The sequence below is a fragment of the Chiloscyllium plagiosum genome, chromosome 6, assembly GCF_004010195.1.
Source record: "Chiloscyllium plagiosum isolate BGI_BamShark_2017 chromosome 6, ASM401019v2, whole genome shotgun sequence".
Classification (NCBI taxonomy): Eukaryota; Metazoa; Chordata; class Chondrichthyes; order Orectolobiformes; family Hemiscylliidae; genus Chiloscyllium; species Chiloscyllium plagiosum.
Genome location: NC_057715.1, coordinates 74,177,388 through 74,199,190, shown reverse-complemented (window position 1 = coordinate 74,199,190; position 21,803 = coordinate 74,177,388). Strand labels below are relative to the sequence as shown.

General features: G+C 40.5%; 1 protein-coding gene across 1 annotated transcript in view; it reads right to left on the bottom strand.

The window, feature by feature from the left end:
- acat1 (acetyl-CoA acetyltransferase 1) overlaps positions 1-21,458 on the bottom strand; it is a 32,146-nt gene extending 10,688 nt beyond the window's left edge. Inside the window, exons 1-7 of the mRNA XM_043691845.1 lie at positions 21,325-21,458; positions 18,474-18,521; positions 14,273-14,390; positions 12,098-12,193; positions 11,830-11,930; positions 7,471-7,614; positions 6,767-6,917 (exon numbers count right to left, since the gene is read on the bottom strand). Coding sequence (XP_043547780.1) covers positions 6,767-6,917; positions 7,471-7,614; positions 11,830-11,930; positions 12,098-12,193; positions 14,273-14,390; positions 18,474-18,521; positions 21,325-21,399 — 733 coding nt within the window. The 5' untranslated portion in view covers positions 21,400-21,458. The remainder of the gene's footprint in view (positions 1-6,766; positions 6,918-7,470; positions 7,615-11,829; positions 11,931-12,097; positions 12,194-14,272; positions 14,391-18,473; positions 18,522-21,324) is intronic.
- Between the last annotated feature and the right edge of the window lie 345 nt (positions 21,459-21,803).

Here is a 21,803-nt window from a genome sequence, read left to right as displayed (position 1 = left end):
TGTGGCACTCCACTGGTCACAGGCCTCCAGTCTGAAAAACAACCCTCCACCACCACCCTCTGTCTTCTACTTTTGAGCCAGTTCTGTCACCAAATGGCTAGTTCTCCCTGTATTCCATGAGATCTAACCTTGCTAATCAGTCTCCCATGGGGAACCTTGTTGAACGTCTTACTGAAGTCAATATAGATCACATCTACAGCTCTGCTCTCATCAACCTTCTTTGTTACTTCATCAAAAAACTCAATCAAGTTTGTGAGACATGATTTCCCACGCACAAAGCCATGTTGACTATCCCGAATCAATCCTTGCCTTTCCATGATACAAATATCTCAGCAGGAGGCCCAGCAATCACTTCTCTAGCTTCCCATAGAGTTCTCGGGTACACCTGATCAGGTCGTGGGGATTTATCCACTTTTAACCGTTTCAAGACATCCAGCACTTCCTCCTCTGTAATCTGGACATTTTGCAAGTAAATACTGATGCAAAATATTCATTTAGTATCTCCCCCAATTTCTTTGGCTTCACACAAAGGCCGCCTTGCTAATCTTTGAGGGGCCCTATTCTCTCCCTAGTTACCCTTTTGTCCTTAATATATTTGTAAAACCTCTTTGGATTCTCCTTAATTCTATTTGCCAAAGCTATGTCATGTCCCCTTTTTGCCCTCCTGATTTCCCTCTTAAGTATACTCCTACTTCCTTTATACTCTAAGGATTCACTCGATCTATCCTGTCTATACCTGACATACGCTTCCTTCTTTTTCTTAACCAAACCCTCAATTTCTTTAGTCATCCTGCATTCCCTATATCTACCAGCCTACCCTTTCACCCTGACAGGAATATACTTTCTCTGGTTACTTGTTATCTCATTTCTGAAGGCTTCCCATTTTCCAGCCGTCCCTTTACCTGCGGACATCTGCATCCAATCAGCTTTCGAAAGTTCTTGCCTAATACCATCAAAACTGGCCTTTCTCCAATTTAGAACTTCAACTTTTAGATCTGGTCTATCCTTTTCCATCACTATTCTAAAACGAATAGAATTATGGTCGCTGGCCCCAAAGTACTCCCCCACTGACACCTCAGTCACCTGCCCTGCCTTAGTTCCCAAGAGTAGGTCAAGTTTTGCACCTTCTTTAGTAGGTACATCCACATACTGAATCAGAAAATTGTCTCGTACACACTTAAGAAATTCCTCTCCATCTAAACTTTTAACACTGTGGCAGTCCCAGTCAATGTTTGGAAAGTTAAAATCCCCTACCATAACCACCCTATTATTCTTACATGTTTATGACATCTTCACCACATCATGGCATGTAACCTGATGATATAAAGGTCTGGGACACCATCTTAACTTGAAGCATAACACGCTGACCAATGTGTACTATTGCTTGTAACTGAATAGCTTAATAGCAGCTCAGGCACTGAAGTCCCTGTGAATGTAATATATGCATACAGCAGGGAGTGGTAATAAATATTTATTGAAACCCTCCTTCCTATAACTGCCATGCATCACATAGTGTTGCTGTTGTAAATTCCTCATTGCTTCTGTCTCTCCAACCGATTCACTCGATCTGATAAGATTCGCATCCAACAGCATTTATGGCAGATATAATCCACAGTAACCCTTAAACTCTCTTTAAATTTCCACATCTGACAAGAAGTACATATCACTGCAATGGCCATTTTTGCTCCTTCACAATCTACAGACCCAGAAAATAACACCGTCTTATTCCTCTACAAACACTGCCTCAGGTTAAGTTAATAGCTATGGCTTATATTTTAAGTTTAATCAAGAGACTTATCTCCAGAAACATATAATCAAGAAAGAATCCACTGTACTCACTAATACAGCCTCTCTCTTGGACAGACTTAAAACAACAATGAACTTATCTGATTCTGTGCTGTGAACTTCGCCCAACAGTTCCTCCAAGATTAGTTGTGAATTTCACGGTTTGTTAATTTTCCCAGATGCACTCTGATGTCCAGCAATACACAAATTCAAACAGCAAAGGCGGTGTGCAGGTTTTCTCTCTCTCCTGCACTATCCTCACCATGTGCTTCCTTTGTCTGCTCTTCTCCCTTTTAAAACTGCTGTTGTTTTGACTTTTTTTTCCCAAAGTTCCAAAACAATGCAACAGTATATAAAACAGTAATTGCTGTTCCTGGAATTCAAGGAAATCACCTCCAACACCTAAAATACCTCAAAAAAAAAAGGTCACCCAATCTACATTTCCCCAACGTAGAGGAGACCATATTGTGAGCAGTGAATGCAGTGGACTAGATTGTGTGAAGTGCAGGTAAAGTACTGCTTCACTTGGAAGGTGTTTTGGGCTCTTGGATACGGAGGAGAGGGGAGGTAAATGGGCAGGTGTTATACCTTCAGCAGTTGCAGGGGAAGGTACTGTGGGGATTATTGGGAGCGAAGGAAGATTGGACCAGGGTGACCCTGTGAGAATGGAGACAAGGGAGGCGAGGGGAATACATGTCCGGTGGTGGCATCTTGCTGAAGGTGATGGAAATGCCAGGTGACGATCTTCTGAATGTGGATACTGGTGGGATGGTAGGTAAAGATAAGGGGAACTCTATCAATGTTGCGGGAGGAAAGAGAGAGTAAGGGTGGAGGTGGCCTGTAATTCCCTGTAAGGACACTATACATCCTTGCACCGTTTCCTGAAAAGACCTCATTCCATTCTCGCAGTTCCGCCATCTCTGTCACATATGTTCCTATGAGGCCAACTTCAACAAGGGAGCCTCCAAAATGTCCACCTTCTTCCTCAAACAAGAATTCCCTGGTACCATGGTCAACAGGGCCCTTAAGCAGGTCTGACCCATCTCCCGTTCTTCTGCCCTCACCCCCCCCTTCTCTTCCGCAGAGGCAGTGGTGCTGGACATCTTAAAATGCATTAAGTGGCTAAATCCCCAGGACCTGATCAGGTGTACCCTAGAACTTTGTAGGAAACTTGGGAAGTGATTGCTGGGCCCCTTGCTGAGATATTTATATCAATGATAGCCACAGGTAAGTGCCAGAAGACTGGAGGTTGGCTAACGTGGTGTCACTATTTAAGAAAGATGTTAAGAAAAAGCCAGGGAACTATAGACCAATTAGCCTGATATCAGGGGTGGGCAAGTTGGCTGGAGGGAATCCTGAGGGACAGGATTTACATGTATTTGGAAAGGCAAGGACTGATTACAGCTGAAACTTTATTGCTGGAACAGCACAGCAGGTCAGGCAGCATCTAGGGAACAGAAGATTCGACGTTTCGGGCACATGCATGTGCCCGAAACGTCGAATCTTCTGTTCCCTAGATGCTGCCTGACCTGCTGTGCTGTTCCAGCAATAAAGTTTCAGCTTTGATCTCCAGCGTCTGCAGACCTCACTTTCTCCTCAAGGACTGATTACAGACAGACAGTCAGCATGGCTTGTCCCACTAACTTAATTGAGTGTCTTGAAGAAGTAACGAAGAGGACTGATGAATGCAGAGGGGTGGACATGATCTATATCAACTTCAGTAAGGCATTCTACAAGTTTCCACATGGTAAACTGGTGAGCAAGGTTAGATCACGTGGAAGACAAGGAGAATGTATTCATTTGGATACAAAACTTACTCAAAAGGTAGGAGGCAGAGGGTGGTGGTGGAGGGTTGCTTTTCAGACTTGAGGCCTGTGACCAGCAGTCTGCCACAAGGATCAGTACTGGTTCTACTGCTTTTAGTCATTTATATAAATGACTTGGATGTGAGCATAAGAGGTACAGTTAGTTAGTTTGCAGATGACACAAAAATTGGTGGTGAAGTAGACACCCAACAAGGTTACCTCAAAGTACAATGGGACTGATGGGCTGAGGAGTGGCAGATGGAGTTTAATTTAGATAAATGTGAGGTGCTGGACTTATACACTTAATGGTAAGGTCCTGGAAAATGTTGCTGAACAAAGAGACTGTGGAGTTCAGGTTCATAGTTCCTTGAAGTAGAGTCGCAGGTAGATAGGATAGTGAAGATGATGTTTAGAATGCTTACCTTTATTGGTCAGAGCATTGAGTATAGGAATTGGGAGGTCATGTTGTGGCTGTATAGGACATTGGTTATATCACTTTTGGAAAACTGCGTCCAATCCCTGTCTCCCTGCTATAGAAAGGATGCTGTGAAACACAAATGGGTTCAGAAAAGATTTACAAGGATGTTGACAGGGTTGGAGGGTCTGACCTAAAGGGAGAGACTCCAGGAACAGGCTGGGGCTACTTTCCCCCAGAGCATCAGAGGCTGAGGGGTGACCTTAAAGAGGCTTATAAAATCATGAGGGGCATAGATAAGGTCAATAGATGTCTTTTCCCCAGGGTACAGGAATCCAAAACTAGAGGACATAGGTTTAAGGTGAGAAGGAAAAAGACTTAAAAGGGACCTAAGGAGCAACTTCTTCTCAAAAGGATGGTGCAATGTTGCAATGAGCTGCCAGGGGAAGTGGTGGAGGCTGATATAATTACAACATTTAAAAGGCATCTGGATGAGTATATGAATAGCAAGGGCTTAGAGGGATATGGGCCAAATCCTGCCAAAAGGGAACAGATTAATTTAGGATATCTGGTCGGCACGGCCAAGGTGGACTGAAAGGTCTGTTTCCATGCTGTACAGCTCTATGACTAAGAGTATGTAGAAACACAATCTGCTTTTATATTTCTGGCTAGCTTTCTCTTATACTCCAGTTTTCCACCCTTACTAATTATTTTGTTTTCTCTTTGCTGATATTTATATACTGGCCCATCCCCTGGCCTAGTCACCTGATCTTTGCATAATTATGTGCTTTTTCTTTTTGTTCTAGTTAATGACAGAGGATTTGTCCCTTGCATTTTTTTCCTCATCCCATTGGAATGTATCTATTCTGTGTATTTTGAAATATTCCCTTAAAATGTTCTCTATTGATCTATCTTTTAACTTAGATCTACTAATCCATAGAGTCATAGAGATGTACAGCATGGAAACAGACCAGATATCCCAACCCAATCTAGTCCCACCTGCCAGCACCCGGCACATATCCCTCCAAACCCTTCCTATTCATATACCCATCCAAATGCCTCTTAAATGTTGCAATTGTACCAGCCTCCACCACTTCCTCTGGCAGCTCATTCCATACACATACCCCCCTCTGTGTGAAAACGTTGCCCCATAGGTCTCTTTTATATCTTTCCCCTCTCACCATAAACTTATGCCCTCTAGTTCTGGACTCCCTGACTTTGTCTATTTACCCTATCCATGCCCCTCATAATTTTGTAAACCTCTATAAGGTCACCTCTCAGCCTTCGACGTTCCAGGGAACTTCAGCCAACTCTGCTTCACACCCTCATAATTGCCCTGATTTAAAAATAACAACTCCAGTATAGTCTGCTCTCTTGTTGGCTACAGAATATCCTGCTCTAAGAAAACGTTCTGAAAAATTCCATGAACTCAAGGATACCTTTTGCCTATCTGACTTTCTCAGTCAAGAGAGAGGGAGGCAGCAGGGGAGAGGAGGGGAGGGGTAATAAGGATAGGGAAGGAAGGTATTAAGACAACAGTTTATAGTGAAAGGAAGCCAGGAATTATCTCCCCATTCTGGGATCAATTTGGAATATGGATTAGATTTGGCTGAACTGCAAAACCCAACAGTACATGGATTAGACAGATCAAACAATGACTGGTTAAATTACATGTCCATCTATGACACCCAAGCCTGTATCCCTTAAAATCAAGGGTGTTGAAAACAAGGTCTATCAAATGATCAGTATGGGAGAGATTAACGGCTTGAACCTGAAAAAGGCATAATGGATAAAAGCAACGGTATGATTAGATTAGTGATTCCAGAAATGTGGTGGCGCACGAAGTGCCAAAGAACAGAAACTTGATTTTATTTAAATCAGGGACAAGTCAGAAAGAAAAAAAGAGTTAGAAGAAAAAGGAATCTGGGTGCAGAAACAAAAAACAAAATCACATTGTGTCAATCTCAGATGAAGCAACAAAAACAGCAAGAGGCTAAATCAACAGGATATTGCTCGATGCAGGAACCAAGGAAAGAAAGCAGTCAAGATGTCTTCACGAGAAACCTGCTACTTAGGGGTGGGCAGTATGGCACAAGGACTTTAAAGTTAAGAGGGTTGAACAAGATGAAATTTTGAAGAAGCAGGTGGTTTCAGAGGAATAGGAGACCCAAGTGTGATTTGGTGATGAAGGCTACATCACCACCACATATTTGGGTTGGGTAAGTAAAATAAGGTAGAGTCATGTGGAGAAGCCACAAGTTAGGTTTATTTCAAGGTCACAATGTCAATGCAATGATAAGTACATAAGAAATAGGAGCAGGAGGCAGGTCTATTCCTCTGGAGGCTGCTTCATCATTCATGATGATCATGGTCAATCTCCTACTAAGAACTCATTTTACCATTCTATCCACATAACCTTTAGTAAACAAAAATATGCTCAGCAGTTGGGCATTAGAAAAGACAATGAACATTTCGAAGCAAAGCAATCTCTTTCTCATTCTCCCAAACTCTAATATGGGCCCATTCTGCTATATCTCATCTCTAAAACAATCCTCTTATCTAAGAGGGAGTAAGGGTAAAAGTGAATACGCATTTCAAGAAGTGCTAAAGTGTTAGAATAGGAATTTGAGCCACAAAATAAGAAAAGTTGGACGAGGTACATTCAGGGGACATAGATGTCTATGAGGAGATAAAGAATAAATAATACAACATTTGAGATAAAAGCCATTACAGGAGGACAGCTAAAAGGCTGGACAAATACCTCTTTGTGGAATGCTGACAGAAACCACTTCTTTTGCCATCAGTTTTGAATCCCAAGCTGCTTTGCTCTTAGTGTATGAACTAACTGCATAAGAGTCTTGTTCTTCACGTGAAATATTAAACTTCTTGGCAGTATTCTCAGCACAGTTACCCTGTGGCAAATTTAAGATTCATGGAAAATGATCCCATTAACCATAAGGAGAAAGTAGTAGTTGTAATTGTAACAACAACAACAACAACAACATTTATAAACAAAAAAGCTAATTTTTCCCCAAAGCTCCGTAACTGGTCTTCTCCCATTATTGCTTCTGCTCTGTAAAAGCCTCTTCACACTTTACCTAACATTATCAGTCTTAGAAAGAACACATTAAGCTCATCAGTTACTCTGCATGTATTTCTAAAAAAAATTCTTAAGAATGCTGAGAATTCCTTTTAAATAAACATATCTCAAGTTATAAACACAAAGTAGTAAGCCATTAGAACTGCGCCCAAAAATCACAAAGGTGGCAATTGCCAGTCAATTTAAACACCCTTCACAATCTGAAATAAATAATGTTTCCATACAACTTACCATTGCAAACCTCAGATGATATTTAGTTCATTCTTTATACATCAGATGATATTCAATTCTGGTTCAATTTCTAATGCATAAGTAGTCCCAATGAACTGTAAAGTATCAAGTTTATAGAAAGAATAAACACTTGCCATGTGAATTTTGTTGTAGACATCGGTTAACCCATCCTTTACAATCAGGTCTTCCAACTTGACACCTCCATAAGCTGGTGCTTCCCTGCCCATCACATATGGAACATTGGACATGCTCTCCATCCCACCAGCAACCATTACCTCCTGAGGTGTAAGGAAATAAAATACTATTTTTATATTTAATGAAGTATAAAACATGAACAGCAAATTCACAAGTAAGAAAGAAAAAGTGCCCTTCACCTTACTTTAACTATATACTCTTCCCAATGAGCTTTCAAATATGTGGCTGTAACATGTCATGTGGAATTACATAGGGTATACAAAACATAAACAGACCATTTTGCTCAAGCCGTTTTTGTCTGCATCAGTATTGCACTGGTTCCTTCAATCTTTGACTTTTTAAAATCTATCAAACCCTGTATTTCTTTCTGCCTCATATGCTTCTTCTTAAATGCATTGACAATATACAGTTCGACCATTCTCTGTGGCAGCAAGTTCCACTTATCATCATCCTTCCAATAATGTTTCTTCAGAACTCCCTTTTGGATTTCTTGGTGAATATCTTATGCAGATGACCTTTGGTTATGCGCTGCCCCACAAATGGAAATATTTTCTCTGCTACCTACTTTATCAAAAGCTTTGATAATTTTAAAGTTATAAAATCAGATGACTCCTCCTTTTTGAAAATAAAAGCAGCCCAGTCTGTTCAACTTATCCAGACAGTTGAACCATACGCAAAGATGACCACATAACCATTGTCCATTGTCATAAAAACCCAACTGGCTCACTAACATCTTTCAGGGAAGAAAACTGGCCATCCCTACTCCACATTGTGTGCAACAGCATTCAGACTATGTTAGTTTCTCTGCTTCTGGGTCAGAAAGCTCAGGATCAAGATCCACCTGCAACAGCAATGTCTCACACAAGTCTGAACAGATTGATTCAAAACACCTACCTAGTCTGTCCTGTGATTCCACACCTACTACAATTTGGCTGACTCTTCGCTGTCTTCTGAGCTTTTTTACAATCTATTAACCTGGTTTGCATATTACAAATAACCTTCTCTATTAACACCCACTGAAGCAGCCCAATATGGGGAATTCCGTATGGTTGGAGCTGATATATGGGTACTAACATGCATAGCACACATGCCAGGCAATAATAATCTCCAACATGACAGAACATGACCTTTACATTTACAGTATTACCACTGCTCACCATCAATATCAACCTCACCACAGACCAGAGACCTATCTGGACCTGCCATATAGTTACAGTGGCATCAAGGGAAACCTGCAGGGAGTAACACACCATCTGACTTCTGAAAGTCAATCCACCAACTACAGGGTATAAGTCAAGTAAGGGTGTGACGAAATACTCTCCAATCACCTGGATTAATGTACTTCAGCAATAAACAAGAAGCTAGACATTATCAAGATCAAAACAGTCCACTCAATCAGTACCCCATCCATCACCAGAAACAGCGATTTCCTTTATCATGGACGCACATGAACAGAGAAATGTTCTATGAGCAAAACACAGTACAGCAAATTGCCAAGGCTCCTTCAGCAAAACTTTCTAAGCCCAAATCCTCCACCTCTAAAAAGAACAAGGGATGTAGAAGTATGGGAACAGCACCTTCCACAGGTTCCCTTCCAAGCTACTCTCCATCTGACTTGGAATTATAGCACCATTCCTTCAAAGCTGCTGGATCAAAATCCTAGAACTCACTTCCAAACAGCACAGCAAGCGTACCTACCTGCAGCCATTCATAAAGGTGGCACACCACCACATTTTAAAGAGCAATTAGGGATGAGTAGAAATGCTGGCATTGTCAGTGATTCCCCACTTCCCATGAATGAATAATAATTTTGAGTATTATATGTTGTTAATAATGTTTTGATATTCCTCAACTTTTACTTCTCCACTGGTTCATTTGAGGAACCCACTTCTCATTGGGACTTGTATTTACTGGGTCAGAAAGACTCCTAAACAAATGGTGGAAACTTCAAACCCTTATCCCCTAGAAAGAACAAAGAAAACTACAGCACAGGAACAGGCCCTTCTGCACCCCCATGCCTGCACAGATGCAGATCTTCTATCGAAACCTGTCACCTATTTTCTAAGGATCTGTATCCCTCTGCTCCTTGCCCATTCATATATCTATCTAGATAGATCTTTAAACATGCTATAGTGCCCACCATGCTATAGTGCATTCCAGGCACCCACCACCCTTTGCATAAAAGAACTTTCCATGCATATCTCCTTTAAACTTTTTCCCTCTCACCTTGAACTCGTGGCCCCTAGTAATTGAGTCCCCCACTCTGGGAGAAAGCTTTTTGCGATCTATCCTGTTTAAACCTCTCACAATTTTGTAGACCCCAATCAGGACCCTCCTCAAACTCTGTCTTTTTAATGAAAATAATCCTAATCTACTCAACCTCTCTTCATAGCTTGCGCCCTCCATACCAGGCAACATCCTGGTGAACCTCCCCTGCACCCTTTCCAAAGCATCCACACCCTTTTGGTAATGTGGTGACCAGAACTGTACGCAGTATTCTAAATGTGACCAAACCCAAGTCGTATACAACTGTAATATGACTTGCCAACTCTTGTACTCAGTACCCCGTCCTATGAAGGAAAATATGCCGTATGCCTTCATGACCACTCTAATCGATCTGCGTTGCCACTTTCAGGGTATAACAGACCTGAAACACCCAGATCTCTGTGTACATCAATTTTTCCCAGGGCTTTTCCATTTACCGTATAGTTCGCTCTTGAATCAGACCTTTCAAAATGCATCACCCCGCATTTGCCCAAATTGAACTCCATCTGCCATTTCTCTACCCAGTTCGCCAATCTATCCATATTCTACTGCATTCTCTTGACAGACCCTTCACTATCTGCTACTCCACTAATCTTAGTGTCACCTGCAAATTTGCTAATCAGACCACTTATACCTTCTTCCAGATCATTTGTGTATATCACAAAACTTGGCTCTTTTTTCCAACTAATATCAGGATAGTCTAAAATCCCACAACCATTATTCTACGATTTATGCTGGATTCCCTAATTTGTCTGTATATTTCTTGCCCCGTATCTCATCAGCAGCTTGTAGCCAAGATCTACTGGACTATTGATAATTTGCTATCTTATCTTATTCCATGTGGATTTTGTTTCTGTCTTGCAAATAGCAGTGACCTTTATTTCTAGTGACATTTCATTATCCCGAGGGAGTGCAGCTTTTCTCACTATCTTTCCTAAGCAATATAAACTGTAATGTTTATTTTGAGTCCTGTCTTTCCTATCTCCCCATCAATAAACTTTTACAAGCTTTTCAACTTGGAAACAAGTAGATTAAGAACAATTAGAGTCATAGAGATGTACAGCATGGAAACAGACCCTTCGGTCCAACCTGTCCATGCCGACCAGATATCCCAAGCCAATCTAGTCCCACCTGCCAGCACCCAGCCCATATCCTTACAAACCCTTCCTATTCATATACCCATCCAAATGCTCTTAAATGTTGCAATTGTACCAGCCTCCACCACTTCCTCTGGCAGCTCATTCCATACACGTACCACCCTCTGCGTGAAAACGTTGCCCGGTAGGTCTCTTTTATATCTTTCCCCTCTCACCCTAAACTTATGCCCCCTAATTCTGGACTCCCTGACCCAGGGAAAAGACTTTTGCCTATTTGTCCTATCCATGCCCCTCATAATTTTGTAAACCTCTATAAGGTCACCCCTCAGCCTCCAACGCTCCAAGGAAAACAGCCCCAGCCTGTTCAGCCTCTCCCTATAGCTCAAATCCTTCAATCCTGGCAACATACTTGTAAATCTTTTCTGAACCCTTTCAAGTTTCACAACATCTTTCCGATAGGAAGGAGACCAGAATTGCACGCGATATTCCAATAGTGGCCTAACCAATGTCCTGTACAGCTGCAACATGACCTCCCAACTCCTGTACTCAATACTCTGACGAATAAAGGAAAGCATATCAAACGCCTTCTTCACTATCCTTTCTGCGACTCCACTTTCAAGGAGCTATGAACCTGTACTCCAGGGTTTCTTTGTTCAGCAACACTCCCTAGGACCTTACCATTAAGGTATGTAAGTCCTGCTAAGATTTGCTTTCCCAAAATGCAGCACCTCACATTTATCTGAATTAAACTCCATCTGCCCCACTTCTCAGCCCATTGGCCCATCTGATCAAGATCCTGTTGTAATCTTCGCTGTCCACTACACCTCCAATTTTGGTGTCATCTGCAAACTTACGTCTCTGTGACAAAACCAGATTAACCATATTGCAATCAGAAAACAACAAATAAATTCACACATCTTCACTAAACAAAAATACCTGATGCCCACACATAAGACATTGTGCTGCCAGCATGATTGATTTCATTCCAGAGGCACAAACTTTGTTGACAGTTGTTGCAGGTGTAGAGACTGGCAAGCCTAAATCAAGAGAAATAAATGTTCAAACAATCAAAACTCATCCAGAACTTTTAGAATTATGTCATTTTCTAAAACTTAAGACAGTTATAGCCAGTGTTTCATTTATAACACAGTACAAAATCTGCTCTATATTTTTATTCTACGCAGATATATGAGCTATATACTACCTGCACCAAGGGCAGATTGTCTAGCAGGAGCTTGGCCTTCCCCAGCCTGTAAAACATTGCCCATGTACACTTCATTCACTTCCTCTGGAGGAATCCCTGTCAATTAAACCAATATATTAATCCTCTGCATCAGATTTTGCTGCACACAAATAATCAACTAACTTAAATATTTATACAAAATAAACTGCAGTAACTTTAATTCATATCTCTGCAGACCAAATGATAGGAAGAATTCAATCAGTTAAATATGTATTCTAACATTTTAAATGTTTGAACTCTTCCGATCATCTGGTCTACAGAGATATGAATTAATGTTATTGCAGTAGACAAACAGTCCAAATGTACTTTATTAGATGAATGAGATTCTGATTCATCTCACGATTCTTTTTGTTATGCAAATGTAGAAAGGTCAAGTGGAAGCCAAACATACAAAGATGAGAGAAAAACATTAGATGAATCATTTCCAACAACTCTCTGGTACTCCAATTCTACAAATCAGTACTTATATTCTGTAGAATAAAGCAATGTTTTATGCACTTGCTCACCTTTAAAACAAAATGGATAGGTGTACTTTTAAAACAAAACAACACATAGGCACCAGGGTCACACCATACGAACACTTAAAAAGCCACATGGGTACTGAAGTGATATTGAACTGACCCAATGTAATTAATTTATATCGTATATTCATTAACCAAAAATTTGTTGAAAATCAGTACAAGGTTTCTCCAAATGTCAGCATAATGTTGCTTTTGCCAAGAAATTATTAAAGGTTTTATACATGTTTCTTGTTATGCTTAGTATGTCTTGGGGTTCTGTTACAATTTGTAAAATAAACAAGGTCACCAACAGATATCATGAACACACATTAGGTAAAGAATTTCAGAAATAGCAATGAAAAAATCCTATTCAGCTCGCAAACAACTTGTTTTCTCTTGCACAACGTGACCTTGCCAAAATCCTCTGCCTTTTTGCTTGAATAAAAAGTGACACGCTTTAAAAAATTATTCAGAGTCTGCAATCATACCAGATAGTGATCTACAGCAAGGAATATTTAGTAACTCCTCAAATCCACAAACCTGGAAAAAGGTTGCAAGTTATTTTGAAAGGGGTTTTTTTTGTAAAATGTCATAGAACAAGTTGCAAGTTGGCATTGCAATTCTGTAAAGTTACATCAGCAATTATCAGGATTGAGCTTTAATACCACTCTCTTAGCACATCTTTTCATCCTTTACACATGTAGTCAATAATCAGAAAAAAAGTGAAAAGTTGGCCTTTACAGGACGTCCTGATAACAAAAGGAGGGTCATCAAACCTCTAACCTTGTAGAGGAGCTAACAGCCTCATTTAACTTGAGATGAATAATGGATCGTTGATCAAGGAATAGAAACTAATTGATAAGTTGAATTGCTTAATGTGTCCATCATGAAGCTAATTTCTTCTAGTCTCTGAAAATGTAATTTCTAGACCAGCTTTCCTTTAGTCTAGTAAGAATCTAATAAGGTGATAACAGAACTGCCAGACTCCAGGATAACAATAAGCCAGCCTCAAGCCCAAGTAAAGTTCCTCAAAACATTGCTGCTCTGGGAAAAATAAAATCGTGGAAATCAGACTTACTGTATCATCATTAATTATGAAGAAATTTTGTTACACCCCATGGACCTTAACAATTTGGACTTCAACAATAATATAAATTAATATCCATATTTTTGCTAAGTTATTCTTAAGTGTAAACTTTTTAAAATCCTCCTTGGACAGAATATTATTTGTGTTGCATCAATCATCCCAAAGGTTTGAATGAATGGATAAATCACGTTTTTGATTTAACCTTGAAGAGAATTTGTCGTGAATCACTTAAATGTTGGACTTCACTGAAGATTTGGTGGAAATCTGCGACAGCCTGTTCCAAAAAATACTTTTAAATCTGTCCATGGACAGATGATAAAAATAACAGTTTAATTCATCTCTAACAAACTAATACTTATTACATTTAACACATTTTTTAAAAAACAATACATTTAAAATTTGTTCTTCCAGTTTGTCATTATTTTATCTTAGCAATTTACTTCAACGAATATATTTTCAGTTTTACTTAGTAGCATTATTTTATGAAAAAAGTAACTAAAGCTAAGGAAATGTTTTTACATCAGCAAAGAACAGAAAATACACTCATACCTGCTCGTTCAATGGCAGTTCTTATCGAAATTGAACCAAGCTGTGTGGCCGTTAATGAGGAAAGACATCCTTTAAATGAACCAACAGGGGTTCTGGCGGCACTTGCAATGACCACTTCCTATTGTTCAAAAATATTAAATTCTGACATTAAAATGGATGCTTGTTTGTAACTAAAATTCTAAATGAGATAGACTTTAATTATGTATATTAGAAAGTACTTTATTAATATCAGAAATTTACATTGAATATGAATAATGCATTAAATCTAATTTTTCTTGCTTTCCAAAATCTTTGATCAAGTACCATATAAAAAAAGTAGCCAAATGTGCAACTCAGTGCCTTTAAGACAACAGTATATTGGGGAAAGGGAACCTATTCAGAGTAGAAGATAATGGACATCAATTTAGAATTTGGAATAAAAATACAATTTCTAAGTTTGCAGATGCTGTCAAATGGCAAGAGGTAGAGGTAGACAACACTGGAAACTGGATTAAATTACAAGACATTAATACACTTGCAGAACAGGTATATAATTGGCCTCTAGCAAACTTTTCTACTACAGCTGCAACACTGGCATCTGTACAACAACGTAAAAAAAATCACTCAGCAGTAACCTTCCTGCAAGATATGGGACAATGCAAATTAGTGAGTCAGTCTACTTTCAGCCATTATCTAAGTGATGGAAGTTTTGTCAACAGTACCCTTGAAGGTGAAGTTACAGATAGACACGGTAACAAAGGCGGGTTTGCAATCTAGAGTGATAGCAACAGTGCACTGAGTACAGGTCGTTCTGCTATAAAGCACATTTCATTAACACAAATGCACTATAATTTGAAGTGGAGACATTGTTTCTAAAGCACAAACTTTTAAAACGTGTATTGGCTATAACACGATTACATCGCCAACACTAAGTATTTTCAAAAGCATCATTTCTCTATAACACAAGGTTGCACAAGAATACAAATATCACATTATAGAAGAACTATCTGTACAGGAGTTGAGATGTTACATGCAGTCATTGTTTAGGCCACTTTTGGAATACTGTGTTCAATTTTAGTCTCACTGCTATAGGAAAGATATTGTTAAACTTGACAGGGTGCAGAAAAGATTAACAAGGATGTTGCTGGGGTTGCAGGCTTTCAGCTATAGGGAGACATTCAATAAGTTGGGGCGATTTTATAGAGGTTTATAGAATCATGAGGGGCATGGATAGGGCGAATAGACAAAAAATCCAAAACTAGCAGGCATGGGTTAAGGTGAGAGGGGAAGATTTAAAAGGGACCTAAGGGGCACTTTTTTCACGCAGAGTGTGGTGCTTATATGGAATGAGCTGCCAGAGGAAGTGGTGGAGGCAGGTACAATTACAACATTTAAAAGGCACCTGGATGGGCATATGAATAGGAAGTGTTGAGAGAAACAAGTGGCTAAATGCTGACAAATGGAACTATTTTAATTTAGGATATCTGGTCAGCATAATGAGTTGGACTGAAGGGTCTGTTTCTGTGATGTATACCTTTATGACTAAGTGACCTACTCAGCAATAAGCTGTTCAATAATACTCTGCCAGAACCACTCAGCTTCTGATCGCACTACTGCCTAAATCCAAACATTGACAAAAGAGCGGAATTCAAAAGGCAATGTGAGACCTACTCCCTTGACATCAAGACAGCACGGAAAGAGCATGATATCAAGGAGCCCTAGCAAGTCTGAAGACTAAAAGTCTAAACTGAAGTCAGTTGGAACCAAGAGAAAACTCTCCACCTGTTGGAGTTGCACCTAACAGGAAGGGAGATTGTTATGCCTGTTCGGAGACCAATCTTCAGTTCCACATCACTGCAGTGGACCCTCTCAGTACAGTCCTGGCTAAAATAATCCTCAGCCACTTCATTAATGATTCACTCCATCTTTAGATTAGATATGGGGATCCTCGTTCCAGAACACAAATGTTTATAACTCCAAAGGCACTGATAAGTCTGTGCCCACCTACACCTAACCTTCTCTCTGGACAATCATTGGCATTAAGATTGTCGAATCCCAACCAACAACATCCTAAGTGTGACAATTCAGTTGAAATTCAACTAGACCAAACATATAAATTGTGGCTACAAAAGCAGGTCAAAGGCTGGAAATTCTGATGCAAGTAACTCACCTCCCGACTCCACAAAATCTATCAACATTTTATAAGACACAAGTCAGATGACTGAAACATTCTCTGCTTGATAGGATCAAAGCAAATCCATCAAACCTCATCCAGGACCATAAAATTGGCAACCTATCCACCACATTAAAAATCCATCCCTTCCAACAATGACACACAATGACAGCAGTGTGTACCATCTAGAAAATGTAAGACACCAACTCAACAATTCTTTTACAGCAGTGCCTGCCAAACAAACTATTCCGTTCATCAGGAATGGCTTGTGCCAGAAACACCAATTGTTCCTGCTCCTCAGATACTGCCTGAGCTGCTGTGCTTTTTCAGCACCACTCCAATCTTGACTCTAATCTCCAGAATCTGCAGTACCCACATCTCCCTAAACAAACCATTCCTCCTAGAAGATTGAGGCCATTGGATGGATGGATACATCACCACCTGTGTGTTCCTCATCCAGTCCAGATTAGGGTGATTTGGAACTATAACTACTATATGTTCACTGTTGCTGGGTGAAAATTCTGAAAAATCTTTCTAACAGCACTATACATGTACCTACCTACACCAGATAGACTACAACAGTGGTCTCAGTGAAAATGGCTCACTACCACCTTCTCAAGGACAGTTATAGATGGGCAGCAAATACTTTCCACACTACTGATGTTATATCCAATGAATAAAAATCGCCATTCCACAGCTCTGCATCCTCAGTCTCCAAATACCTCACACAAACAAAACCCAATTCTGCAATCTCCCACTCTTCTATTCTTTACAGTTCCTCTCCTGAGCCACCATTCCTTCATCTCTACCTCTTTCTCCACCAGGCTACAATTCCCCACTCTCCCTCCCCTAGCCGTCACCTTGACCTCAACTTGCATTTCCCTACTGCCCTTCTCTTCCATTCTTGAGCTGCCATTCCCTAATCTCGCTCTTCGTCTCCCAAACTGGCATTCCTTAGTCTCCCTCTCTTCCTCCTCCAAACTGCCAAGCTCAAAACTCATTCTCCCTACACCAAGCTGCATTATCCAAATCTCCCTTTTTGAAAGTCGACTGCCTCAATTGTCTATTCTCAATTCTCTCAACAGTGTCTGTTGTTTTTCTCCTTGGTCCTCGTCTCCTCTCCACCCAAATATCATTCACGAGCCTCACATTTTGTCCCACCAACCACCAATGCCCAGTCTACCTCTCTATTCATTCACCTACCAGGCCCCCATTCTCTCTTCCTCATTTCCCCTCTCTCCAAACCACCCCTACCCCACCAAAATTCAACTTAGATTCCCTAGTCTTCTATTCCTCCAATCCAGTACCAACTCTTTGCAATTTCTTATTTCCAAGTTCCAAACTAAGAGGTTGGTTGTGGTTCAAGTATCAACACTGAAGAATATTGATTCCAAGTTCCAAAGAAAAGACACAGCATGATCCAGCACAAATTTAAATGCAGTATGACACCAGTGACTCTTGAAAAGAGTTAGTTGTTACAGCACCTTACAGTGTCTACTTGTCATGTAGATGTTCAATTTCAAAAAATTCAATTGTTCATCTGGAGAAAGAATTCAGGAATCCATCAATTTTTGAGGGTTGGGAACTTGCGGTGTAATAAAATGCAATTCTCAGCTCTTGAGATTGCAGAGTTCATTAACCAACAGTCATTGCAACAGACCCCTGATCTCAGACTGAAGCAATAAGTTAATCTCAGATAGTGGCTTTTGCATCTCAATGGACACTTGTAAAGGAACATCCACTTCTTTCAACTGTTGCCTCCTCACAACTGTGTTTCATACTTTGAACTGTAAACAGATCTAGTGCAGTTCAAATGGTTCATACGTGCAAATATATTTGCAAAGTCTCTCTGATTTCAAGGTCCAAGTTCTGTCTGTCATAATGCAAGTTATTTGGGACTGTCAACACACTTCCATTTTGGCTGTCAGTTTGTGAACATTTAATTTTAAATGGTGGCCTACAGTGTATATTTCTGGTAAATTTAATCTATAAAACTCATGGGCACAAACAAAACTAATCATGACAAGTTCTAAAATACACCATACTTACATTTAATGCAGGTCCAGATGAATATTCTCTATGCTTACATTTTGCAAGCTGGAATAAAACACATTCAAGAAAACAAGGTGAAAGTGACATGACATACTAGTATAATAAGAACAGTACAGCAACATCAAATAACATTCATGTATTCTATCAAAGAAAAAGTTAATTTTAGTCTTACAATTTAAAATATGCCAATTATATTTTTTGAATGACTAAGGGAGCCAGATGGCCAGCTCTTGTGTGTTATTCAGTCTGGTGGATTGACAGTATCTCAAAGTTCAAAAGATTACACGGTTATTTATATTTAGTCTACCTCTGCAATTGGTGACCATTACCAGCTTAACCTTTTGAGTATGAGGACAGATTTCAAAATCAAGTTAAACATGTAACTTCTTTGCTTAATCCAAAATCATTATCAAGTTTTGAAAAATAGTCTGACAACTGCTTCTAAATATATATTTTTTTCTGATTAGTCAATATCAAATTAGGCCATAGAACTTTTGCCTGTCAGCATGTGGATTTGTGTTCAGAACTAAAAATTGTTACTCTCATTTATAAAATAGTTTGAAGAATTTTTAGAAAAGTAAACACCAAACAATATATTTGATGCCAATTATGAAAATATTTGGTATCAAAAAGATTAGTGCATTCTCATGCTGAGAAAGTAAAAACAGCTCGATGCTAGCAACTTCAGAATGAATATTAACAAAGGAATGAGTTCAAATCCCAAAATTGTAAGTGCAAAATAAAACAAGAGATTAGAAAACACTTGTTTGGCACGTGGAAAGACAAATATTTCTGATTATTGACCTGCCTGCTCAATTCCATGGGTTATTACTTCACCATGTTTAGTCAGATATTTGGACTCTGATCTACATTGCAAAGTAATATGACCTCTGTTCCAGACATAAACCTAAACCTCATTTATAATATGTCAAAAACTTCACATCACATGCTTTTCCCAAGGTTTCACATACGAGATGCAATTTGCACACATTAACTTCTGCAAACAGTTAGAGTTTATTAAAGCTTGTACGAGCGAGGTGACCCCTCTGACACTTTTTGCTGATCATGTGAAGTAGATGCCCATTCCCACAACATGTGGAAAATTATAAGCAAAAAATCAGTGCATGTCAAAGCATCAATTACATAATATTTGCCATGAATTGGGTAAAATATGACAAAGAACATACAATGTCGAAAACAAATCAAAAACAATATGTCTTAACATGTCTTTGGATAAATTAAACAACATTGATAGAAAAGCAAAAATTATTTGCCTCTCACAGCATCCTTACGTTCGACGTTTCGGGCACAGGCCCTTCTTCAGGAATGATTCGACGTTTCGGGCACAGGCCCTTCTTCAGGAATGGATAAATTAAACAACATTGATAGAAAAGCAAAAATTATTTGCCTCTCACAGCATCCTTACGTTTCCATTTTCAGACATTTCTTTCTGTAAAGTTCAGTGACATTGGCAGTATTAATATAACAGCTGCACTGCAAAGGTTTGTTTTTTACATTTTTAGTCAGTTACTCTTCCGTGTCATATTTGAAAGGTAAACTGTTACTTTGTCCCCAACTAAACCCCTCAGCATGGAATTATCCAAAAGAATTCTGAAACAACTGGGAGATGATAGACTGATGGAAGTCTCTCCAAAGTGACAGGCTTCCTCGTGTCAAAAATAGTTTGTGGAAAGATGATAGTGAAGTCAGGAGGTAACTGCATGTCAGAACATTTTTCTACTGGGCGGTGGGGATCCCCAGTGGAGGGCTCTCTATGCAGGAGTTCTCCACCTTTCTCTCGGAGATCTGGGTGGAGGGTGCTTCACACAGCAGTCCCCTGCAACCACTGATTGCGGTGGTTCATGGACTCCCAGTGTGCTGTGGAAGCCGTGGACCATGTATATAATGGGTGTGGGTGCTTGCACTCCCTTTTTGATTTTCTTAAAAATCTTCTCCTCTGTTTTTGGTTGCACTTCAGCCCCACGCTCCTGATCTTTGGGCACCCGGTGCAGAGGATAGATCAGACCGCCTTGTGGGTCTGCTCCTGAGCCCAGCCAAACTGGCCATAAACAGATCCAAGCAGCGGGCCGTGGAGGGGGTCGTTAGGGCCAATTGCCTCTTCCAGGGTTATGTTCAAGCCCAGGTGCCCTTGAAGAAAGAGCACGTGGTGCCCACCAACTGTTCAGGGATTGGAGTGTTTTATTTCCCCCTCCAACTCTATTTTGAGGGGGAATCCCTGCCCTCCCTCCCCTTCACTATATTTTGATCACGCAGCATTACCCTTTGATGAGAAGGGCACTGCTGGTCAGTGGCCACTCTGGTGTTTCCTTCCTTCCTGTTGGTGGAACATAAATAAAGATATACGCACTTGTTCTTCACTGTGTCCTACACCTGCACACACACACATGGGTGCTGGAGTAAAATAAGCACTACCGCTGTTAGGCAGGTGCTGTGGGGGAAATGAAATTAAAAAAAAACAGAACATGTTTCTTGCGATTCCTTGACGTTTTATTTTTAAGAGTGAGAAGCTGATCAGCCAGCCATCCACCGACACTGATTTAAACGTTTGCAGGTATTTTTTGTTTTTCAACTCGACGAAACTCCTCTCCAGGTCTCGATATGGTGTGCCCATTCCCTCCCGCCTCAGAGTGACACGCCAATGTTGTTGTGTTGAGACCCCCGCACCCCCGGGGTTCCCTGTGATGTCCACACTGACAGGCCTTGCACCAAAACGCAGTGTCTTAGAGCTCAACGTGGGACTGGACACCCCCCAATCTCCCGTCCACTGACCTACAGCCCTCACCGCGATCGCCCCCCTCCCTTACACAACCCGCCTCTGATTCCTCACCAGCAGCCGGAGCACGACGTCGCCCCGCTGAAGCCGCCCGTTGGCCGCCAGCACGAAACGAACCACCCCCGCCATCACACAAACGACCACCTTCACCTTGAGCAGGACCACCGACCCAATCAGAGGCGAGCTGCCTCGCCGCCCAATCACGGCCAGCTTTAATGGGAGGTGGGGCCGCGAGCGGTGGCGGGAGCAAGGTCTCCTGGGAATTGTAGTCCTGGAGGGACAGGGTCAACACAAGGTGAATAAAAGCAAAATAATGCAGGTTCTGGAGGATCGAAATAAAAAGAGTGCTGGAGAGACCCAGCAGGTCTGGTAGCTGAGCTGCGAAGCAAAAGTCATTGGACCTGAAACGTTAGCTGTTTCTCTCTCCACGAAAAATGCTGCCAGACTTATTGAGTTTGTCCAGCGCTTTGTTTTTACTTCAATACTTGAAGCTAATTCATCAATATATTGTCATCAACGTATTTAATATAAGT